This window comes from Alternaria ethzedia, assembly GCF_023757985.1.
Source record: "Alternaria ethzedia strain BMP 0044 chromosome Unknown scaffold_23, whole genome shotgun sequence".
NCBI lineage: Eukaryota > Fungi > Ascomycota > Dothideomycetes > Pleosporales > Pleosporaceae > Alternaria > Alternaria ethzedia.
The window spans coordinates 400,024-423,919 of NW_026056216.1; the positions used below are offsets into that span (position 1 = coordinate 400,024).

The window sequence follows — 23,896 nt, forward strand, 5'->3', positions numbered from 1 at the left end:
AACCACAATCACAACTTACACCATGGACCAGACACCAACCGCAAATCTTGATATGGAGCCGCCGTCATCTCCACCCCACACAGGGATTCGCACCTTTGTAGAAGACATTGAACAGGGGCGCATCGAGCAGGAAGAATACAGCGCGACCGGTAGCTCTGTTGACGCCTTCGACCAGACTGACAATGCTGTCAGGAGTCCTACACGCTCTTCGCGTCACGCTGACATCGCCGGCAACATTCCACTCCCTCGCGCTACAACCCACGTCCCCGAGTTCCGAGACCGCGATACGACCGAAACTGGTGGGCAGGAGGAGGCAACGCCTATTCAGAAGACGGACCACCATGAGACAGCGGACGAGGATGAAGACTTGGAGGAATTGGAGGCACTGATGATCCCGGCGGAAATGCGGTCGTCCCCTCGGCAGCCAGAGGCGTCTCCCAACCCAGGATGGCAACCCATAGACAAGTCTTCGTGGGACCCTGCTGGTTTCCCGACCACATCCGGATGGAATTCCATCAACGACCCAGCGTTCGGCGAGAACCCCAGCCAGGAGATAACCATAGACAAATCTTCGTGGAACCCCGCTGGTTACAAGACGAAGACGGGATGGCGGTCGATCAACAATCCAGACTTCGACGAAGACTTCAGCGAAGAGACACCCACAGACGAGCCCTCGGCAGCGCGCGAAGGCTACTTACCCGACGAAGGCGATGAAGACTCGGTGGCGGATTTCCCATCTGATCCTGCTGACGATGCGAAACCTTTGAGAGAGCCGGATGATACCGACGATGTACTGGACGAGAAGTACTTCAGGCACAATGGCTACCTGAACTACATCAACAACGTCAAGGACGGGGATGAGTCTGACTCTGCGACGGAGAACAAGAAGACAGGTGGTCAAACCAAACTCAAGACAACGAAGAAGAAGGAACTCAAAGTTGTCTTCGGCTCCTCGCCTGGCAAGTCCGCGGGACCTGGAAAGTCTTTGCCATCGCCAAAGAAGTCTACCAAGACATCCGCCCAGCCGCCGGCCACGGGAGACACATTGATGAAAGACACCGGTCGCAATAACCTCAAGGTCGACGCTAAAGCTGAGCGAAGCTCCAGCCCTGCCTCCTCTTCGGATGAAGCTAGCGGATGGGAGGTGGTAGACGGCAACATCGACGCCCCGCGGACGGGCAACAAGTCGGTCCACAAGCTTACGATCAAGCTCCACAACAACGTGACCGGTGAGTCCAAGACAGTCACGTACACCGATGTCGAGCTGGATGACATCGACTGGAAGTCCAAGCCCCAGATCGTCGCGATAACACAATGGCGCACCGACGTTTTCAAGCAACATGGGATTGGCACCAAGAAGGCTGCATACCCGTACACACCACTGGAGGACGCCTGGATGACGCTCTTCCACCGAAAGCTGCGCGCAACTATCGATGCGGGCCACGTCATCAAAATCCCCGGTCCAGTCTCCGTGATGGAAGCTTTCAACGCCTTCTTCGAAGGCAAGGTGCTCAAAGACGCGAACGGTGCTGATGCACCTTCTAGACCACAGCGCGACGTGTCATCCATCCGGGGAAAGCTCGATGGCAGGGTTAGCAAGGTTGCCACAGAGAGGAAGAACATGAGAGGACTTCTAGAAGGGAAGACAGGCGGTGTTTTGTTTGTTCCGAATGTGACAGAGGACGAGCTGAGGCAGTTTCAGGTGGATGAGTCGGTTGCGGTTGACGACCCGACCGAGGCTGGTAAGAATGCGGCCCTGGATGCTGAGGGGAAGAAGAGCAGGCGACCGTCACCGAAGAGGAAGCGGGATGAGAAAGATGAGGGGGATATGTCGGCGAAGAAGACGAAGCGAGTTAAATGAGGTGATCAGGATTAGTATCGGATACGGAGATGTCTAAGCCGGTACCTTTGGCCCCAGTACGAATGTCGCCGACGGTGTTGCGCGTCGAAAAAGAGGTCTCGTTGTACGTATGAGTCGCACACTGCAGTAGTCAAGCCGAAATTGATTTTTCTCAAATATGTCGGCCCAATCGCAGTCGCGCTCAACCCGTCTTGTCTTCCCAGATTTTCAAGAACAGCTTCCACAGGATGGAGAATAGAATGCCCTGCAGACCGTTGGCGATGATTCTCGTCTTCAATCCGCGCCCAAATAGACCCAATCTGCCGTCTTGACGGATGACCTGCTTGGCAGCCTCAGTATAAGATATCCTTGTATCGTTGACCTGTCGATATGTCTTCACAACGCGTAACGAGTTCGATATTGTGTCCGAAGCGACCGAAGCGCAGAAACCGATGAAAGCCGCCCGTAGTAACCACCATCCGATCTGCTGTCTCGATGGCTCTGTTATAGTTTCAGAGAGGAAGTTGTAGACGGCGAACCAGGGGTAATGTCCAACGAAGGTCGCTGCTGCGGTCGCAAAAGCACCCCACCACAGAGAGCCGATGCCGTCGGTCCTAATGCGCTGCCGGAGTAGACCCCAGCCACTAGCACCCTGGGCCTGTAAGGTAGTTTTCAAGGTATCGATTGGTGTTAGTAGCATCCTGAAAGCTGCAGCGCACGCCGATGCAAAGATTGTCTGGATGGGTGATGGAAGCTGCTTCAAGAAGCCGTTGGACTGCAGCAAGGCCAGGATACCAGCGTTGGCGGCTGTGTCTCCGAATCGAGCGATGGGCCCCTGGAAGAGTGCAGCACCCATGCCTTGGTAGTATCGGCCTATACCACCGTCTGCATACAGAGTCTTAGTCGCGACAGTCGTTGATGTTCCGTGGCGATATTGGTAGTTCATGATCGTACGGATGGGCATCAACAGCAACACTTGCAGTATCATCGCCGCAGCACCACTCAAACCCCCACCCAATGCACGCTTCAATGCGCCCTTGAGATCGAACTACGCATGATGTGAGCTTTTGAAGTTTGCATGTGCCGCGACAGTGCATAGGAACGTACATCGACGTCATCGGCCTCTATCCAGCCTTTGATGAAGACAGCAACGACCAGTATCGCGAAGACGGCAAGAATGCCTCTCCAAATATAATACCAGGTCTTGGACGCTGCCTTTTCCGGCTGGTCGATGATTTCGTCGCTTTCCGATGGTGTGGGCGTGTGCTGACGCGCGGCATCATGCGAGAGCAAGGGCGCGCGCTCGTCTAGCACGCTACCGCCCTCTAAGTCGCGTTGAGAAGGCATCGTGGTAAGTATATGGTGTTGAAGTGCGACGTTACACACTATATCGCCTTCATTCGACGCGTGTTGAGATGGATTACCAATCCGGCGCGATGACGCGCACTCGGCAATACCTTCAAGCCGAACGAGGCGGACCCACTTTCCGATCACGCGACGCTCAGTCCTGCTGGGCTACCGAGCACCATCTACCAGAAATCAATGACACAGCTACTCATCAACCTCTCGAACACCACGCCGCTACTAGCACACATTATTCGTCTATCAGTGTCATGCTAGTTCGATTTTCACGGACGTTGATGAGAACGTCCTCACTTCCATCTCCGACATGAAGTGCTCAATGCTGCGAGCGAGTGTGACTTTGCTCACCAATCAGCTCGCTGTTAGGGTTTCGAAGACTCGCCAACCCCTATTCTCTGCGCTGTTATGATTGCACGGCTTTGTTCGAATCGTGATAGGGTTCACGGCGCGTGGGAAAGAGGCGCACTCACAATTCGACGAAAAGGTCGCCATCAAAAGTTGTGTCGCCCCATCGAAGTTAGCAGAGTGTTGCTGCGATGCTTCGGGTCGAGGTTACACGGGACGACCTTTTCACAGCCCCCTATAGGTCTTGGCTTGTAAGGCAAGCGATCTTGGTATGCCACACCGATCAGAGGCCTCACAACAGGTTAGTCGTTAAGTCACTGAACCACATCGCTAACACAACGGATGATGTCTGCCGTTTATCCATGCGAGTTCCACTCATCGCGCCCCCGGATTATACAGCCGTGACAGCCAGGCACAGCCGCAATTGCATCGCTAAGCAGGCCAATCACCATGAAATGCACACGAGACCCGAGTTACTTAGGCTCTGTTGTAAATCAGGCCACCAGCGCCAATGTGTGGTATACCAACACAGAAGGTTTTCCGCCACATTCCAGTCATTTGAGCAGAACGCCAACCCATTGAGATGATAGCCGCTGTAACCGTCCAAGCCAAGATACTGCGCCCTGGGCTTGGCTAACCGGTGAGGATGCCCTACTATAACCCTACGATGCTTAAAGGGACGTAAACACCTCTTAGGAAAAGGTTTGTGTTGTGCGTATCACGAATCATCTTTCACTACACCTGCATCCACCACCACCACAATGGCACCCCTCCTCTCAACCATGCTGTTCGCAGCCAGCGCATCAGCCCAAGTCACAACCTCCTTCTGGATGCCCATCTATGGGCTAGGAACAGACAACATCGGTTTCGTCGGCTCCGTCATCGACGCCAACGGAACTCACACCACCGTTGCTGTTGACTACGACGAAGGCACCGATACATCCGCTCTGAGCCTCGCTGCCGATACTCCCCAGATTTTGACCATTGGCCCCGACTTTTACGGAACAAAGATCAACATTGGCCTTGCTGCTAGTGGCGATGAGGAGGAGGACACCTACTCACTCGACTGCTCCTGGCCGACCCCCGAAGAAGTAGGGTCGAACCGTACATGTACTGTGTCGTACCCCCCAGAAATCGCTCGGCAACTCTGCGAGAACCCCACTTACCCTTCTACGAGTGAAAGGGTCTGGTCAAGAACACATACCTTCCCTGCGCGCGGGTCAGAGCCTGCAGGTACAGAGACAGTCAGGCAGACTTTGAGCTATGGCTATGGCTCTGCTATCTCGACTGGTACCCGGTCAGCCTTTTGCAGTGAGAGTGGTACGCCTGACGAAGGTTATACTTCCGTAGGGGAGCTCTCAGGAACAGAGTTCGGGACTTACTACCTTGTTATCACTGCGGGGACGGAGAAGTTGGAAGCTACTGCTGCGGCTACACCGACAATGTCAAGTGCTATGTCTACGGGTGCTTCTACAGACGCGACAGGTGCATCTGGGACTGCGCCCGTGCCTGAGGTGACGGAGGCTGGCGCGCCGATGGTTAGGAGTGCGCCGCTGTTGGCTGGACTTGGTGCTGCTGCTGCTGCGTTCTTTGTTTAGTTTATGGCATTGAGGGATGAGATGGAACACTCGTTTGGCAAACTGTAACCCAGCTAGGTCCCAGTACTGTTGAGTACGACATACTGTGTAATGATGCCCATTGGTTTACCTATCTTTGACAGTACTAGCGGTGATTACAATCTACATCGTTTTCCACAATGTCAATCTCGAATAAAACAACAAGGCCTGAGATTTGATACTGGCAGCCACGTGCAAAATACATGCACCAACTATTATACCTACCAAGTACCGCTCAGAACACCCAGCCATGCCACTATCCCGAAACCTTCGTAGAAGCACCACAATATACCAACCAACCAGCTCTACTAAAACCCGAAAGCATCCAACAAACTATTCGCATCCGGCTCATTGAACTGAGTCGGCGGCGGTTTTTTCTTCGGCTCCTCCTTAGGCTTCTCATCATTCTTCTTATCCTCTTCATCCTCTTGCTCCCCCTCTTCTTCACCATCCTCCTCGCCATCCTCTTCATCACTCTCCCTACTTTCCTCCAGCGTGCCCTTGCTTTCCGCCAAATCGTTATGAGCATGCTCTCGTACCGGTAAATCGGCAATAACAAGCGAACTTCTCCTGCGAAGTAATTTCCTGGGATCAAAGTCAAAGTCCGTCGCAGATTGATTCCTCCCTTGCGATTGATAGCTCTGTCGTGGCATCGAGGGGCTTAGCGGTGGACGGCCGGACGTTGCTTTTGTTGGTGGTGGTGGCAGTAGGAACTCCCATGTCTTGACTAGATCGAGGGCGAGGACATCGCAGCCCATGCGGTCGTATAGGCCAGCGGTGTGTAGCACAAAGTCCCACTCTTCGCGCATGCCTATCATTGTGGCTCCGCGTAAGGTTTGGAGTGACTTCTCGCGGAGTTGCTTGTACAGGACTACCAAGGCGGGGTCGTCGGTGAGGTACGATTTAGCGGCTGAACTTGGGGGTTCGGAAGTCTCAAGTAGAGTTGTCAGCGGTGTTACCAGCGAGCGAACGGCCATGTCCTTTTTGTTCAATAGCCAGTATGCCCATGTTGCGAGCCATCGATTGCCCTCTCTAGCGGCCTGTGGTAGGATCTTGTCTCTCAAGAAGTCCAGCAAGATGGGTGAGTCATCACCACCGTAGACGCGGGCAACTGCTATGGCGAGCTGGGTATCACCAAGCTGATTATGGAGAACGCTGACAGCATCTTGTAGATGATCTGCAAGTAGGAAGAACGACGCAGCATACTCGAATCTTCTCCTACCCATCAATGCGTACGCGTTCTTGAGTGCAGCGGTCTTCCAGCGGTCTTCGTTGAAGTTGTTCGACAAGAGCCGATGTGTTGCGCCCTGTTCTCTCGACCAAGTAGCCATTCGCCAAAGACCGACTAGAACTGGCTTCTTCCGGAGGGCCATGTAGTATAGGGCGCAGTCGACAGGGTTCTTTTCGTCGGTCTTCGTGTACTCGTTCCGAGCGATCACCTCAAATTGGGCGCGCTGTAGATGTCGTTAGCAACTTTAACCGACAAGGAAGAATGTACCGTACCAATGCGTTGATGTCGGACATCCACATGAACACTCCACACTCCTTTGCGTGCTGCCACATCATCTTCCCGCCAAAGTGTCTGCTGACAAGGTCGACAAGAATATCCTGACTTCCTGAGTGAAACGCCCAGATGATCTCGCGCCAGGAGATGGGTCCCTTGTGTGTCTCACTCAGCACATGCTGTCGGAAGAACAGCAAGAAGCGACCAGCGTTGTCGTCAATGGATCGACGATGCTTCTCTACCATACCAATGCACTCGATGATGTCGGCCAAGCGAAACTGTTCACGACTAGTCAAGAGCGGTATCCGCTTAGTGGTCAGGAGCTCTTTGAGACTAGAGGCGACTTCTTCGGTGACTGCTTCAGGCTCGCTATCGTTAGAGAAATCGGCGTATGATGAATGTACCTCTTTTCGAGATGCAGTCATTTGAGTCTGCAGAGGTTAGTTACATCTATTTAGAGCGGTTCATGTACGTGCCTCAGCTTCTGAAAAGTCTTCAGGTGCGAATCCCAGCGAGCTGTCAAGCTCTTCGCCTTCGATCCAGAATTTGAGTGTAGTGTAAAGCCTGATCAGAATGCGCTGCACCAGTAGTAACTTGCCGGCCAAGACGCATTGTGAAAGTAACTGGGGGTGGTACGCAGGTAGAGGGCCGTTGAGTCTGCTGACTGCATCGAAGATATCGATAGATGCCGTCTTCCGTGAGATGGTACGTAAGCTAGGGAATAGCCCTTCAGACACCTGGACATGCTCATCTTGAATGAAAAGCTGGTTACCTGCACCAATGACCAGATTACCACTGCTTAACCACACTGAATCGCCGATCGGATGTGGCGTGATGTCGCGAATGCGCACGTCACTGATCTGTACCCAGGATGGGCCGGCGTTGAGGTAATCGTATCGCAGCTGGGCGTAGATGACGACACGGTGGGGAAAGCCAACAGCAAGTATGGACTGGTTGTCGGGAGTAGAAGACCAGTCGAGATCCTGGATGCTTCCGCTGCCTTCGAATGTCTCTTCATGTTCCAACTGGGCGCTTCGGGTGTTCCATATAGTGAGCGTAGTTCGATCAGCATCGGCCAACGCAGCCTTACGTATCGACGTGCCACTAGCAAGTGATGGGTTCTTGACGCCAGTCTCGACCTCCGAAGTCAACAGCCAGTCCAGTTTTCGGTCTTCGATGTTGACACGCGCGGTCCAGGACTTGATGATTCCGGATTTTGTGTATGAGATGGCTATATCTCGCGCAAAGGTGTCAAGGAAACCCGAGATGACGGGTGCTGTGCCAGCGGGGTCTACAGGCAGCACAAAGGCAAGGTCGTCGCCAGATCCAAGGTTGAATGTGGAGAACTCCTTCAGCGTGATCTCTGAATAACCGTTGGCATAGCCATTGGTGTGCGCGATGGCAGGCTGTTCCTCGCCCGCAAGTGCATCTCGCTCCGGTTTTGGCAGTGTGACCTCCCAGCAGATGCCTTTCATCTCGGAACTGATGGTGGCAATGTGTATGCGCTGTCCGCCAACTTCGACCTCAGGTATCACTAGTAGACACAGAGGTTTGCCCTGGAGTTTGTATGCGAGCCGTGTCATCTCAACGGCTTCATGACCACGGGTATCCCAAAGCGATATCTCGTCATGGTGTAGGAAGACAATGAAGTTACCCTCTTGCAAGAGAGCAGTACGATGGATGTGCTCCGTCACTTTGACGCTGCAGTGTCGATGTAACGTCATGCCCTGATCGCTCTGCCGCTGTAGCCATACAATGCATTCATCTGTTGTGGTCCGTGATACCAAAGCTCTTCCACTGGCTGTGCGGTTGACCTTCTTGATGGCATGCGAATGTCCTGTCCACATAGCCTTGCGCTGGATGCGTTGTGGTTGTAACGAAGGGTCGAACAAATAGTCGATGCGCGACTCTAGCCACTCGATTCGCCCGTCAAAGTGATGCGATAGCAGGGTCAACTCGGAGTCGGGTTTGTCGTCGATGAACGCGTAGAATTGTACATTGTCCTCGATGGGCTTCGGTTCCTTTGCGAAGTGCAGATGCAGTCCATCGACATGCGCAATATTGAAGACGTCGGTGACCTTCTTCTGTTTTGCCCCTACGTTCTCAAAACCCCACGCAGACATGTTGCCTCTATCATCCAGCACAACGCATATCTCCGGGTTGCGGTTCGCGACTTCTATCAGGTGATGCAGCGCGATGCCGTGGTCTTTCTCTTCTGCCGAAGCCTGTTGCATCGCTCTTTCCGTCGCGTGTGTAAAGTGCTTGCCGTCGATGAAGAAGGCATATCGCTTCTTCGACTGTTGCTCCAGTGGCACATGGCGTGACATTATCGACTCGACTCGGTCCACCTCAGCCCACATGTGCATGCCGTCTACGCCGTGATGCTCTCCTGGTACCCAGACTCGCACCTTTTGGTCCGCGCATATTGTGTATAGTACGTTGTCCGTGGACTGGTCTTTGTGGTACGGGTGCCGCCAATGCAAGCCTGTGATGGCCTTGGGGTGTGGGAGGTAGAAGTAGTCGAAACTCTGATCCGCGGAACCGAAGGATGTGCGTCGCCATATCTTGAGGAGGCGGTCGTACCTGCCTGTCGAAGCTATCAACTCGGCATCAGGCGAGAAGTGGGCGAACTTGACAGGGTTCGCTAGCTGCTTTGTCCATATCCGTTCGATGTCGCTGTGGGTGTTGAAGAGAGTGAGGGATGCGCTGCCGACAAGCAATTCGTCTGGCATGCCCCATGAAAGGGTCGTTATCGTATCATCGGCGTCAGGCAGGGACGTGCTGCCCTGTTGCGACCACTGCGCATATCAGCAGTCATCCTAGCAGCCCCTCCTTGTGTGCCCACCTTGATCGCGCCCTCATCTTGCCCATATGGCCGGTATATATATATGTGTCGCGTCGAACATGCCGCGAGCTTGCCGGTGCCTTCGTCGATCGCGACTGCCTCAAGCTCGAATTCTTCGTCGATGTAGATGGTTTGGAGGACGTGGTTGGGTCGATCGAGGATGATCAGCGCGTTACCGGAGATGTAAACCTACACGAAGCGCAAGTCAGTCTTTGTGCGCGTCGCAAAGGTGTAGTCATACGATTATCTGGAGGCCTTCCCACAGGCCATGAGCGACAGCTTGGAGCTTAGCCTGGGGTCGCCCAGGGAGGATACCGCGCATAGAAGTTATCGAGCTCGGCTACCGTTGATTGCGCATTATTAGGCAGTCACTGGATGTAAAGTAGCGTCCAGTCGACAGTAGTACGTGTGGGCGTATATTAAGCTTCCGGTGTCTCGCGGTACGAGATGCGACACCTAGGGTTCCTAGAATGTTGAAGCTCACGCGCACGATCCACGTGGTATGTCGTCACCTCGGACATCGGCAATCGTGGAGAAGAGATGCGGCACAGCTACTGCTGCAAGCGACGTGAACGGGTGGGGAAGGACACAATTCGCCCTGTCGCAGCAAATGGGATGTTGCGCGGAGTCAAGATGCATTGTCGACGCCCCGGGGTTCCTGCCAGCCTTCCGCGTACATTTCGGAATCGGAACACTAGCGCGAAATCAGAAATGTCGGCCCGGCATCGACGTGTCGCGCTTAGGCTACATAGACGCGTCTTTGTGGTATCTGGTGTCTACATCTATTCTCATTCATACTCGCGCATGGCTTAGGCCATCGTTCTCTGTACCTTTCCTTCAACTTCCCCCTGCTCGCCCTTACCCTTCCACTCCACCGTCACGGTAATACCGCGATCATCGCCCTTCTCCTTCGCATACGTCAGGCTACCCTCCAACACTGTGCCCTTCTTGTAGGCCTGCTTCTCTGCGACTTCTTGGTCGAGGAGCAGTACTGCCTGATGCCAATGTGTAGGCGTGTTGTTCGGACCCGTCGAGAAACCCAGCCCCGGAATACCGTTCTTGCCCCAATCAACGTTGTCAAGCGTCTTGACATCCTGCGAGCTGCCAGGGTGGATAAAGATCGTGTCAAACCATATCGCAATGGCCTGAAGAGAAGTGATGTCGCGGTCGAGTGTCATGCGAAGAGGCACCTTGAAGCTCAGATCTTGCACGGACACAGTCTTCATCTCCAGCAGATGGCTTGTCGCAGTGCCGCAGAGCGCCTTCTCAGGCACGTCAAAGACACCGATTTCGTGTGTGTTGAGCAGACCGCCTGGAATCATGGGTGAAAAGTCGAACCCGTAGATGTCTTTCCAGAACTTCTCACTCGTGCTGTCTGCTATCCAGTCGGCATCTGAGATTGGTGCAAGACGAATGTTGCAGTGGGATGGCACCATGATGCCGTCAGGCTTGAGGTACATATCCCGTGCGCGCAGGACCGAATCCAACATGCCTTCGAAGAGGAGACCGTAGCCCATCCATTCCGAGATGATGATGTCGACCTTCTCCTTGCCAATCAACCGCTGGGTGTTGAAGTCTTCCGCGCGGCCTTGGATCAGTTCAATACGGTCCTGGTATCCGTTCTTCGCGATGATCTCCTTCGCGCGGACAGCGATACCAGAGTTGTCGACTGCGAACACCTTCTTCGCGCCTGCACGGGCGCAGAAGAGGGATAAGATACCAGTACCGCATCCGACGTCAAGCACGGTCTTTCCAGCAAAAACCTCGGCGTTCTTCTCGATGAAGTCACGGTACCCTTCTGTTCGTACGCGATCCTCGATCATCTCACGATGAATGCTGTTGCCCTTGTATGATTCGAAGTAGTCCTGGTCCCGATCATTGGTGAGCTTGATCTTGGAGAAGTCTTCTTGCATGTCCTTGTGCATCTTCGCCTCATACTCGTAGTAGTCGATCGCCTTGCTGTCATCATCTGGCATGAGATCTCCAAGTTCGAAGAGTAACGCGTCATCTTCCAGTACTGGCTGTAGGTATTTGTCGCTTGTGAGATCATCTAGAGTTACTTTGATACTCTTGGGATCTGTGCCTTTTTGTGCTTCTGATCGGAGGTAGTTGATCAGCTTGATGATGGTGATCTCGTCCGCGTCTAGTGCAGGCAGTCAGTAGTCATCCGAAAAGGGTAAGGCCTAGAACGTGTAGATGAGCGTTCAACGTTGTGAGCCGTACCTGGGCCAAGTCCTTTGATCGTTGCGGGCAGATCAAATCCATTCTCAGCTTTGTTGTGCTCTACCATATCCGACACACGAGTCCATTGTCGATCCGAAAACAGATCTTTGAAAGTAGTCGTATCCGGCTCGCTTGCGTCTTCGACGATGCTGCCGACCGAGCTCGCGGTGTCCGATTCAGTGTCTGACATGTTTTCTGGAGTGACTGTCGCTCTTTCTGCGAACGCAAGTCTTTCGAATTACGCAAAAATTGCAATGAGTCGGGATGTCGCGTCAAGTTTCCTTTGGTGGGGGAAGGCTCTGCGGTTAGTGTGCTTTTGTGGGCGATGCTGCGGGGCAGGTTTGTCGCGCCTGCCGTATCGATCTTCGCACCCCTTTCATTCTCACCTATCCTCTTCGCGTGCCATCAACGCCCATCATCTTCATCGGTGCCATCAAGTATATCGACCACCCCTGATGATCCCTACTCATCACACTAGATAGCATCATGAAGCTCTCTTTCTCGACATATCTGGCGCAATGCAACTGATCGCGCCTTCCATCATGCGACGCAGCGACATGCCATCGCCATACGCGTTCTCCTCGTCGGTCCCGACTCCTTACAACCCTTCGTTTTTCTCACTCAGCGCTCACTTCAAATATTCGCAAAGTGCCATGTCTTTCACCATCAGAAGCATCGTGTCACTCGAGCTGCATTTATAGCCACGCACAGGGGTCACACCATGTTTTGCTCTCATAATTATACCCCTACAGCATACTATCCATACGTAAAGACGTTGCCAAATGTCGCTATCGGACAAGCCGGTTTGTTGCTGTGCGCAGATTCAATGATTGATAACGTCGTTTGTACCTTTCCCAAGTCTTAACGCCAGCATCGAACCTTTTTCCGCGCATTCGCTGCGCCAGCCTTGGGCCGTTGTCATGAACTCGGCCGTGACGGTGTATCTGACAGCTACTCATCAGAATCTTCCTCGAGCAGCCGGCGGGCGAGCTCAATGGCGTGGTCAGTCACACGTGGTTTCTTGGCTGGCGGAAGTGCGTCGGCCTCCACGTCTGCTGCCTGCGCGACCTTGGCCTTCACGGCCTCGGGCTCCTCCGCGTCTTCTTCCTTCACGGCCTCGAGACTATCCACATCCTCTGCCTCCTCTGCCTCCTCTGCCTCCTCTGCCTCCTCCATATACTTGGGCTCATCGCCGTTTCCCACCTCCTCGTCTGAGGTTTCGCCAGCGTCGCTTCCGTAGCCATGCTCGACCTCCTCTTCGTCACTCTCATCAGCAGGAAGCTCAGTCTGATCCTCGACTTCGTCGCCGTCGGATGACGGAGCATCGCGCTTGCGTTTCTTGGAGATTTTGCTTGCAGTCGAAGTAACGCCGGCACCGTCGTAGTCTTCGTGAACTACAGTGTCATCGCCAGTCTGTGTGTTCACAGATCGGAACTTGGGCTTGTATGTCTTGGGCTTACCGGTGCCTTTTCGGTGATTGGCGCGCTTCTCAACTGGAAACTCTGACAGAGGGATCATGTGTTTAGGGTACCGCTCCTCATTGCTCACCACGCCGCCACCTTCAACCAGCAGTCGAAAGTCTCGGGCGTTCTCACGAAGATACGCCATCGTCTTGTTCTTCGTCTCATGAGCAGACGTGATCTGTCCTCGGAGAGCGTCCAGACCACGATTCTTTCCACCAGCCTTGTTGATGGCTTCGACGATCTTGGACAAGTCGGCGGTGGTAATGGTGTCGTACGCGTCAAAACCCTTGGTGTGGACGAAGTCGTTGATGCCAGTGTACATGGCGCAGATCTCTGGGACGGTCCAGTGGTCACGGTTCTTCTTCTTCTCATAGGCAGCGTTGGATCGGCGCGAGATCTGGTCGATCCACTTGTTGTATGCGTCCTTCCACTTCTTGTCGTTGGGGTCAATGTTCGTGAGTTTCGACTGACCAACGTGGACGTGTTCGTATGCGCGGGTACGGGCGTTGAAGCGGCGGAGTGCGATGCTCGGGGTGAAGACCTCGTTGATACCCTTGAAGTTCCGCTCCCAACGGTTCTCGCTAACTTTATTCCATTCCACCACGGGGTTGTTCTTCTTCTCCTTGTCCTTCTTGGGCACCTTGCAGCTCTCGAGGTCAGGGAAGAAGATGGTATCATCGGCTCCGTACAAGTCCCGGTCGGCGGATTCGCGCTTCTCTGGGATTATGTTCTTCTGGGTGAACCAAGTCTTGCCATCGGGCATCTGGATCTTGAATATCGCCTCGATCTTGGTGGGGTCGGTGTCGTGGGGCGCGAACGTCTCTTTCGGTGTAAGCTCCTTGTTGACTAGCTCTCGACCGGCGTATGGTGCAGGATCGTCCGACAGTTCGCCATCGCTGTCTTCATCAACTGGGATGGATTCGGCACCCGAAAGGTGTTCCGGTGGGCTACTGACGGGCATCTTGATCTTGACCTTGCTCTGGGGTGTTGGCACCTCAGCCGCGCTGGGAACCCCGCGGGCCAGGCTTCCGATGAGGTGGGGCGACATCTTCTTGCGTTCTTGTCCTCTTGTGAAGGTTCTTCGGATGCGTACAAGGTAGGTGTTGGGAAGCGTGGGGGTAGGCGCTGAATGGGAATAGTCGTGGCAAGAGGTGGAAAAGCCCTTCAGAGAAATGTGTCAGTCAATGCGCTTCTAACGTCAATTTGAACAGACGAGACGGCTCAAAAGGTTGCATCGCTGGTATTGCGCGCGGGAAATTGAACGCCTCAAAACTTACGGCGCGATGTCGACTATGTTTGCCGGGTATAGTCGCGAAGTCAGATGCGCAGATGTCACAGGTTACAGTCCTGAGCGCGCGCCAGATCGAAAGGGCTGTTATGATCAAGTCACCCAGAAAGTAGGGGTCACAGATTGCTGTGATGGTGTGGCGTTTGGTCGCGCAGAGAAATGAGCAAGATATACGCCAAGGAAGGGGAAAACTCAAGGTCTCAAAACAAGGCTTAACAGATTGGGACAGTGCGCGCGTCACTGCCTGGCAGAAAAGGCCTCAAAAGGCTCATTCACTTCTGGTGTTTTGCGGCCGAGGAGTTGCGCAGTCACTGGCGTATGAGGACACTTCTGATACTGCGCCCAGAAAGAGCTTTTGGGCGTGTTGTCGACGCGCCGGGTAGCCATGAGGATACGCAATGTTCAAAAACCATCTGATATATGTTCAGATGATCCAGACTGCATTGTATGTTTGCGCGGATGACTAGAGTGGGTGGATGGGAGATGTCATGTTATACGCACATTCACTATCGACCAGTCTAGCTACCGTACGTAGAGACGCTGAAACACCTCCTCAAATCGATTCCTCCAATTGTCTCCGGTCTCGTACTCTCGAAAACCAACTCGCCAATGTCAAGGCGCACCTTATAGCGACGCGTTCTTGAGATATCAGCGCTCAAATCGAGTCCAAATGAGCACAGCAAGTTGACACGGCAGAGACTCACGAGACGATGGCTCATTGCGTCATTGCTTTAAACGTCTTATGATGAAGTGAAGCGGGTATAGAAAATAATGTATGATTCACTAGATCCACTGTCTCTCATTCCCAAACCACTCAGCCTACGCATGCGCAGACGAACAAATCCTACACGTAAACCCCCCAGTCCACGGTACACACATCTCATGCTCCAACTTCCCATCTGCGAAGCAATTGCCCCTACACTCCTCCACAGTCGGCCAACTCCCCTTTTCACTACACACCGTCTCCACAGGCTTCATCGGCTTCACCGGCGTCTGTCGAACCGGCGCCTCAAATGGTACCGTTCTCGTAGGCGTTGTGCGTACTGTCGTTGTTATAGTCGTTAGTTCTTGCGTTGTATGGGCTGGTGTGGATGTAACAGTAGGTGTTTGATAGACTGGGGCTGACACGTGTGGACATCTCGAGAGGCCGATTTTGATGCCGCCAAGTAGGGCGGCGATGAGTAGAGTTATAATGAGTGTCGTGGCGGTGGGAATGAGGAATCTCTTCTTGGTGAAAAGTGAGTGTCGTTTGTAGAATGGGCGTGGGGGCAGTTGGGCTTCATCGTCATGGGGGAAGTAGGGGTGGTTTGGATCGATGTGGTCTGCGGGGACGCCTGTTCGTTGGGGAGTGATCCCGGAGAGCTCGATGTTGGGTCGTTGAGACATGTTCATTGCTATTGCTGCGCTGGAATAGACTGCTGGGTCGTTGTATATCGATGTTGCTCTTTAGTATGCAGCGATCAATAGGTTGCATAATGAGGAGGAAAGTGGCAGAAGACATTATGTAACCGCTTTGGCTAAAGTGAAAGAAAGGCGGCCAGCGAAACATCATAATCACAGTGCAAGCACACTGCTTTAAAATCGAACAATGGAAGTCTAGGTCGAATTACGGCCAAAGATGCAATATCGCTGGCGTGTTGATGGGTAGAGCTGATACTTCACTTACGGGTGTCGCACTACCCATCTCATCAGCAGAACGTAAATAGAATTGTAGCTGATCACGACACGCCTCATGATCTACCTAAAAACACCCCAAATCAGGAAAACATGCACCTTTGACTCGAATTGGAGCCTGGCCTTGCGTCGTGCCAGTTGTTGGAGTTCTACTTCGGTGTGCGGCATGATCGTGTTGGTCTTGAAGTACATTGCTGAAGGGCCTAACGTTTCCAGATCGGCAGCGCCGATCTTAAGCTAAGTCGAGCCGCTAAACGCAGGGCCCTCAACAATGTTGCTGCCTGCGCGAGCGTAACTGCAGCCAATCGCTGGTCTCCTGCATCACCGAGATCAATGTCTTTGACAACGCGAGGACCACCATGCAGTATGTATCACATATAAACAGCCAGGAATACCAACCCTTCGAAATGCTCACAATCAAACCCTTCTGCTACTACCAAACTCACCATCATCATGGTATTCATTTCGCCTCCCTTCGACGTCACATGCCTCACAGCATATCTCCTGGCTCCATTGAACGACAACGAGCTCGCAAAAGTCAAGACAGAATTTGAACTCGGCGCCTGCTCTCGATTCCAGCCATTGCTCGAGCTCAAGATCATAAGACCTCCCGATGATTACATCGGCAAATCCCATCAATACATGCGCGCCAAAGAAAACGAAGCAGGCCGAGAATCCCCATTCGTCGTCATTGACGAAGATGCAGTGAAGAGGAGTGCAGTCTGGTACGTGGATGCCTTTGCCGACGACGAAATGGTGGAAGAGGGACAAGCAGAAAGTACACAAGTGGTCGTGAAGATCCTTGTGAAGACCGAATGCCTGGCTCTGACGTACATCAACTACGAGATTGCCAATATCGACATCGACGAGGATCTGGACAATGCTGAAGTGGAGCGACCGTTGAAGAATGATTTCTTCCAGCCCTTGGTATCGGATTGCGGTGGAATGGATATGAGAGAGCAACAGCGTGATCAAGACGTGGAAGTGACGGCTGGACCAGGTGAATTTGAGGAGACTAGGGAGAGAGCTCTGCTTGAGAACTTCTCTCCCCAGCCAGAAAAGTTGGGGAAGCTCAAGGACGAGATTGCGCGGGCTGCTGGTCTACTCGCAGCGTGGACCTTTGTTGATGAGGCGCAGCCGATGATCATGCCTGATGGTTCACAGAAGACGTTTCCGGTGGGAAGTGTTGTGCTTCAGCAGAAGTACGATCCAGATTTCCCGTGGCCGGAGTACAAGTGGCCAGAGGGTTCATTGTAGCAGTATATGGCGACACATTTGGACATGAGGTGTCTCCGATCAAACAACTAGCCGGTGATTAGCTGTGAAGCAGGAATGCCAAACCAGACCATGATGAGAAAATGACGTCTTCTTCAGAATTGAGCTTTAACTACAAAATACCACCCACGCACAACAACCTCCCCGCCGTCCAATAAGTGAACGTTCGTCGGATAATTTTCCGATGTACACAACAAACAAATAGCGACGTAGATAACGATTATCTCGTCGATCCGATAAATACTGACAAAGCCATGTACATACCTTCCTGATTGAGACTAGTCGCAAACGTACGCACCACTTATCCCCGCGCAACATCCGATAACCAAGACACACCAAGACTCTAACCATCAACAAGCATCACACTATGGCGGGCAAGAATTGGGGAAAGCAGACGCCTGTTCCGGTTCCGTCGAAGCAGTATAGTCGCTCTTACTACCGTCAATTCGTTGGAAGCGCGTTGTTTTGCTTAGCGGGTTTGGCTTTCTTACGTCATATCACCGTTCCTGTATCATCGCCATGGCAGCTTCCATCCCATTCAGGCGATGCCAATTCGAAAGCGCAATGTCCACAGGTCGAGCCCCTGTTCCCAGCGAGGAAGACGAAAGAGTTGGATGAGATGGAAAGCTACCTAACGTCCGATGCTTTCCGAGACGTTGCCATCGAGCGCCTATCAGGCGCCGTCAAGATCCCCACGCAAAGCTACGATGACATGGGCGAAATTGGATCCGACCCGCGCTGGGACATTATGTACTCTTTTGCCGACTACCTTGAGAAGACTTTCCCGTTGACGCATGCGACATTGCAGTTGGACAAGGTCAACACGCATGGCTTGCTGTATACGTGGGCTGGCACGGATGCGAGCTTGAAGCCTAATCTGCTCATGGCGCATCAGGACGTTGTGCCTGTTCCGGACTCTACGGTTAAGCAGTGGACGTATCCCCCGTTTTCTGGTCATTATGATGGGAAGTTTGTTTGGGGCAGGGGTGCGAGCGACTGCAAGAACCAGTTGTTGGCTATTCTGAACAGCGTAGAGGCGTTGATTTCTGCTGGGTTTACTCCTCAGCGGACATTGATTCTATCGTTTGGATTCGATGAGGAGATCTCTGGTCGCGAAGGCGCAGGCCATCTCTCAGAGTACCTGTTGAAGAAGCTTGGCCACAACTCCATCGCCGCCATCATCGACGAAGGCGCCGTAAACGTCGAAAGCTGGGGTGCCAACTTCGCCATCCCCGGTGTCGCCGAGAAAGGCTACATCGACGTCGACATCGTCGTGCGCATGCCCGGCGGCCACAGCAGTATCCCACCCGCACACAACGGCATCGGCGTAGCCAGCGAGCTCATCACCCTAATCGAAGCAAACGCCTACGAACCCTATCTCGCAGACGAGAACCCGTACCTGGGCCTCCTCCAATGCGGCGCCTCCCACGCCCCGGACTTCCCGCACCACCTCGGCAAACTCCTAGACAAGCGCTCCAAACGCAGTCTAACCTGCTCGAAGAAGTCCTCAAAAGACGCCCTCGCACTAGAAGCAGCAAAAGCAGGTCCGGGAATAAAATACCTCTTCACAACCTCCGTAGCCGTCGACATCATCCACGGCGGCGTAAAGACAAACGCCCTGCCAGAACGAACTCAGATCACCGTGAACCACCGCATAAACGTCGGTTCCAGCTCCTCAGCCGTGAAAACGCACATCGCGTCCCTCGCCGCCCAGGTAGCGCAAAAACACAACCTCACCCTGCACGCCTTCAACGGCACCGAGACTCCCTCGAGTATAACCCTATCCCACGGCCCCACCATGCTAGAACCCGCGCCCGTAACCCCCACATCCTTGGAATCAACCTCACACTCAAACAAAACCGCAACGCCCTACCAGATCCTCTCCGGCACAACCCGTGCGCTCTACGGCAAGGATTTGCTCGTGAGCCCTGGTATCATGACTGGAAACACGGATACGCGTTACTATTGGGACTTGAGCGAGAACATCTTTCGGTATGGACCGGGTTGGGATAGGGAGCAGGTTGGTTTGGGGAATATTCATACGGTGGATGAGAAGGTGGGGGTGCAGGCGCATTTGGATACGGTGATGTGGATGTGGGGGTGGATTAGGAATATGGATGAGGCGGTTTTGTGAGGGGTGGTGTATTAAGAAGATGAGAGATGGGAGAAAAACAGGGATGGTTGGATGGGGGTTGGAATGGCTTGTACTGAGAAGGCAGTAAGGAACAGTAGTGGCAAGAGCATGAACTCAATAGTTTGATACTCTCACGCCTTTGAGACAGAGAGCATGGGTAAATGTGTTTGATTGAAAAGATCCATTCTTTCATCAAAAGCTCTATACATTATGGTATAAATGTGGAACAAGGATGTACCACTCTCGACAGATACCTTCCGAAAGCGGTCCAAGTATCTTCCGAGAGTGGTACAGCCTCAATCACACCTATACCATAATGAACACCGCTTCGATGAACATGATGGAACTTTTGTCTCTCTCTCTCCCCTTCCAACAGCAGCTATGCTACGTTCTCGTCTTCTGCCACGAAATGCTCAGCTGGACCCAACGCCAAAAGTGTATGTACACGCGACAAAGCGCTCATAAGACGCATCTAGCAAAGTAAAGAGATAAAGCCATGATATCATATCAAATCCCGTCTGCAGGCACACAGTATGCCCGCATCCGTCCAATCAAAAAAGAAAGAGGAAAGCACAGCCGCTGACGTCGATGGAGGGTACCCGCTCGACCGCTCGATTGTAACGTAAGGAGAAAGTAACATCGAAGTGGAAATCCGCTAGTCAGTCTGTCAAAAGAGTAAGAAAGATATGTCGGAACCGAAAAACAACCGTCTAGTGCTTGGGGCAGCAGCATACGTGTGGACCACTCTCGATGACCTCCTTGGTGGCTTGGTCTTCGTACTTCTTGAAGTTCTCCATGAAGAGCTTGCCGAGCTTCTCGACTTCGCCCTTGAAGTCGGCGGTGCCGTTCCAGGACTTGGCGGGGTTGAGGAGCTCGTCGGGGACGTTGGGGCAGGTCTTGGGGACGGAGAGGCCGAAGGTTTCGTAGGTCTCGTATTCGACATTGGCGAGCTCGCCAGAGTGGATGGCGTCGAGGATGGCGCGGGTGTACTTGAGGGGGCAGCGCTGTGGAAATAGTTAGCATGTGTTTTGAATGGATATTGTTGCAGGATTGTCTTACCTTGCCACCGGTGGTAGCACCGGCACCGACCCAGCCGGTGTTCAGGAGCCAGGCATTGGCGCCGTGTTGTTGGATCTTCTCCGCGAGCATCTTGGCGTAGCGCATGGGATGGAGAGCGAGGAAAGGTTGAGCGAAGCAAGAAGAGAAGGTAGCCTGGGGTTCGGTGATACCCTGCTCAGTACCGGCCATCTTGGAGGTGTAACCGGAGATGAAGTGGTACATGGTCTGCTCGGGGCTGAGCTTGGAGATGGGAGGAAGGACACCGCGGGCGTCGCAGGTGAGGAGAACAATGTTCTTGGGGTGGCCTTCTGAGATGCAGGGGATCTTGGTGTTCTCAATGTACTCGATGGGGTAGGCGCAGCGGGTGTTCTCGGTCAGGGTGTCGTCGTCGTAGTCAACAACACGGGTTATTGGGTCGAAGACAACGTTCTCAAGAATTGATCCGAAGCGAATGGCGCCGTAGATATCTGGCTCCTTCTCGGCGGAGAGACCGATGCACTTGGCGTAGCAACCACCTTCGATGTTGAAGACACCAGTGTCGCTCCAGCAGTGCTCGTCGTCACCGATCAAGGCACGCTTGGGGTCGGCAGACAAGGTGGTCTTGCCAGTTCCGGAAAGACCGAAGAAGACGGTGACATCGCCGTTCTTGATACCCTCGTTTGCGGAAGAGTGAAGAGTCAGGACGTTGTGCTTGACAGGCATCTCGTAGTAGAGAACAGTGAAGATGCTTCATTTTGTCAGCTGCTGCCCTCGATGCTAAACATGGTGTCTACTCACCCCTTCTTCATCTCACCAGCGTACTCGGTACCGAGGATAACCATCTCCTTGTCGGCGAAGTTGAGGGCAACGGACGTTGACGAAGTCATACCGCTGGTGTACCTGTTGGCAGGGAAAGCACCGGCATTGTAGATAGTGTAGTCAGGCTCAAAATGCTCCAGCTCTTCCCTTGAAGGGCGAATCAACATGTTGCGCATGAAGAGAGCATGGTAGGCACGAGCGCAGACGACACGAACGCGAATCCTGTAGCGCTTGTCCCAGCCGGCGAAGCCATCGACGACGTAGATGCGGTTCCTGGTGTTGAGGTAGTCGATGGCACGCTCACGGTTGATACGCCAGACCTAGATGGGATGTCAGCAGGAGCTCAAGATGCGCACGTGATAGTATTCCAGATGGATCGATGGAAGTTGATCCGTCATGCAGGCGCGATGCGGGGCAGCCGAGCCCCAGAACCGCGCCACGTGCAGGGATGCGAACTCCATCGGGTATGCGCCTAGCGTACATGACGTCTGCCACCAAAATTTCACAAGCCAATTCCGCGGTTTGACGTAGACAAAAGTTTAATGCGTAGGAAATGCGGAGAAGACTTACGTCGGCCTTCATCGGCTTGTTCACTGGACCCCACCAGACGTCGTCTTTTGACGAGTCCTCCTCGACGATGCGCTTGTCCGAGGGCGAGCGGCCCGTCTTGGCTCCTGAGTATGCTGAGAGAGCGCCTGAGGCTGTGATGGCTGAGCCGGTCTCGTATACGAGCGCATCTTCGTAGAGGGCAGCGACTGAAGGGTTGGCAATCTGGCATGGTTAGTATTGGGGTTGAGGTTTGTATGCCCAGGTGAGCTTACAATGGCTACACGGTCATAGTCGATGTGTGCCTTGTCGTGGAGGGACTCTTCAATCTCCGTGTGTTCCTTGTTCGGCCTTGAGATAGTTGTTAGTTTGATCCAACTCAATTGACCTCAGGTCTGAGAAAGGATGGCACTCACGCAACGCCGGAAGGGTGGAGATTGGTCTTGTTGACGCTTTGAGAAACCATGGTGTAGGATATGAGTGGAGAGATGGAAGAGGAATGGAAATTAGAACGCTGTTGTTTTGACACCTGTTGACGGGCAAAGTCTTGGGCCAAAGGAGCTGGGGATGCAGTTCTAACAACGGGGTCCGAGGCAGCTTTAATACCACTCGAAGCCATTCTGACGACGTCGTCTGCGCTCAGGCTGGCACTGCTGGGCCGGGGACAAGCTAGCGCTACCGTCGCTGATTGGGTAATGGGGCGTGTTTGGGTAGTGGGAGTGCCGGTCGGCTCACGAGGGACGAAAATAACGCGGAGCTGGGCACGAGGGCTGGGTGACTTCGGAAGGAGCGCCCGGCAAGTGTAACCACGACATCCAGCTTTATGGCTGCCAAAGCTTAGGCCGACGGCGCGCATGGAATGGCAAATTCTATTCTTCTCTAACTAGGTACTAAGATGAGGTCTGCGGTCACGGTTGTGTCATGGTCGACGACTTTTCGCAGTACCGGAGCCCTCGTGACGACTGTAACAGCTGCGTGAACGGCAATGCGCACGTCGGTATTGGCTGGAGGGGCTGATCGCACTTACCCCACATTCACGCTCGCTGCAAGCGGTAAAGGCTCAACGACCTTTCGTCATTGTTTCATTGGGCCACATTACGAACATTTCGGCTATAACGACTCTTGGCCTATTTCTCGCCGGACAAGCTGTGCTATTGATCGTAGACCTCGGTATGGTTTAGGAGGGTGACTAGAGCGGCCATGGACGAACAGTACGAAATGCCTCATACCACAATCAGTATATGCGCGTCAATATTGCGCATCGCGATAATCAATAGTCGACAGCATAGCTCGGCCACAGGAGGCGGTGCAAAGATACCACAGTTCCGGTTCCAGCTCGTGTGCAGTTTGCGATCCACACAGACCCCTGCACTATGATGGAACGCCGTTCGGCTTAGTGCCTCGATTTCACGATGCACAAATCAAGGGCCTCGGACGGGCGGCGCTGCCCATCGGAAAAGCTGAGGCATTTCGATGCTTCTCACGATGCCTTGTTAACCCGATACCTGCAAGATTGGGTTTGCATGTGTCAAAGTGCCGAGCATCTCGTGTGAGCGGTCTTGTTAATCGCGCATGGCTCGACAGCTACGACAGAGACCAGCACATCCATGATAATTCACGCGTCAAATGCATAGTGGAAGCTACTGCACTCTGTACACATGACAGCGCAGCTGTCAAAATTACTATTAATGCTACACCGCTGGCTATACGGCTGACTATGGTGGACGCTAGAACCAAGCCTGTACGTACAGAGAAACTCTAGCACATGCTCTAGATCCCCAAGAGGCATTTCGCGGGGAATGCACGAGGCGGAAATGAGCCCCACAGTGCGCTGGGATGGGCCGTCCCAAGTCTGCGTCTCCCAGCCTTGCGCGTTCCGGCCGCGGGCAGGCTAGGAGTTTTCCGGAACCCGCGTCTTCGCAGT

At 53.4% G+C, this 23,896-nt stretch overlaps 9 protein-coding genes across 9 annotated transcripts; 4 read left to right on the forward strand and 5 right to left on the reverse strand.

Annotated features, from left to right (window-relative positions):
* Window positions 1-22: 22 nt before the first annotated feature.
* J4E87_007972 (uncharacterized protein) lies at window positions 23-1,861 on the forward strand (the record flags this gene model as incomplete). Its single annotated transcript, XM_049379565.1, has 1 exon — window positions 23-1,861. One exon carries the CDS (start codon window positions 23-25, stop codon window positions 1,859-1,861), a length of 1,839 nt encoding a protein of 612 aa, XP_049230793.1.
* Window positions 1,862-2,042: 181 nt separating this feature from the next.
* Window positions 2,043-3,187, reverse strand: J4E87_007973 (uncharacterized protein; the record flags this gene model as incomplete). Its single annotated transcript, XM_049379566.1, has 2 exons — window positions 2,043-2,888; window positions 2,948-3,187. The coding sequence occupies 2 exons, from the start codon at window positions 3,185-3,187 to the stop codon at window positions 2,043-2,045; spliced, it is 1,086 nt and encodes a 361-aa protein (XP_049230794.1).
* A 1,121-nt stretch (window positions 3,188-4,308) lies between these two features.
* J4E87_007974 (uncharacterized protein) lies at window positions 4,309-5,145 on the forward strand (the record flags this gene model as incomplete). Its single annotated transcript, XM_049379567.1, has 1 exon — window positions 4,309-5,145. The coding sequence occupies one exon, from the start codon at window positions 4,309-4,311 to the stop codon at window positions 5,143-5,145; it is 837 nt and encodes a 278-aa protein (XP_049230795.1).
* A 326-nt stretch (window positions 5,146-5,471) lies between these two features.
* On the reverse strand, window positions 5,472-9,834 carry J4E87_007975 (uncharacterized protein; the record flags this gene model as incomplete). The annotated part of the gene is made up of 5 exons (XM_049379568.1): window positions 5,472-6,617; window positions 6,667-7,098; window positions 7,144-9,465; window positions 9,513-9,701; window positions 9,754-9,834. 5 exons carry the CDS (start codon window positions 9,832-9,834, stop codon window positions 5,472-5,474), a joined length of 4,170 nt encoding a protein of 1,389 aa, XP_049230796.1.
* Window positions 9,835-10,321: 487 nt separating this feature from the next.
* On the reverse strand, window positions 10,322-11,925 carry J4E87_007976 (uncharacterized protein; the record flags this gene model as incomplete). Its single annotated transcript, XM_049379569.1, has 2 exons — window positions 10,322-11,655; window positions 11,736-11,925. The coding sequence occupies 2 exons, from the start codon at window positions 11,923-11,925 to the stop codon at window positions 10,322-10,324; spliced, it is 1,524 nt and encodes a 507-aa protein (XP_049230797.1).
* A 761-nt stretch (window positions 11,926-12,686) lies between these two features.
* On the reverse strand, window positions 12,687-14,246 carry J4E87_007977 (uncharacterized protein; the record flags this gene model as incomplete). The annotated part of the gene is made up of 1 exon (XM_049379570.1): window positions 12,687-14,246. One exon carries the CDS (start codon window positions 14,244-14,246, stop codon window positions 12,687-12,689), a length of 1,560 nt encoding a protein of 519 aa, XP_049230798.1.
* Window positions 14,247-16,613: 2,367 nt separating this feature from the next.
* J4E87_007978 (uncharacterized protein) lies at window positions 16,614-17,417 on the forward strand (the record flags this gene model as incomplete). The annotated part of the gene is made up of 1 exon (XM_049379571.1): window positions 16,614-17,417. One exon carries the CDS (start codon window positions 16,614-16,616, stop codon window positions 17,415-17,417), a length of 804 nt encoding a protein of 267 aa, XP_049230799.1.
* Window positions 17,418-17,802: 385 nt separating this feature from the next.
* Window positions 17,803-19,569, forward strand: J4E87_007979 (uncharacterized protein; the record flags this gene model as incomplete). The annotated part of the gene is made up of 1 exon (XM_049379572.1): window positions 17,803-19,569. One exon carries the CDS (start codon window positions 17,803-17,805, stop codon window positions 19,567-19,569), a length of 1,767 nt encoding a protein of 588 aa, XP_049230800.1.
* Window positions 19,570-20,279: 710 nt separating this feature from the next.
* On the reverse strand, window positions 20,280-22,591 carry J4E87_007980 (uncharacterized protein; the record flags this gene model as incomplete). The annotated part of the gene is made up of 6 exons (XM_049379573.1): window positions 20,280-20,573; window positions 20,629-21,355; window positions 21,406-21,746; window positions 21,997-22,197; window positions 22,248-22,323; window positions 22,389-22,591. The coding sequence occupies 6 exons, from the start codon at window positions 22,589-22,591 to the stop codon at window positions 20,280-20,282; spliced, it is 1,842 nt and encodes a 613-aa protein (XP_049230801.1).
* Between the last annotated feature and the right edge of the window lie 1,305 nt (window positions 22,592-23,896).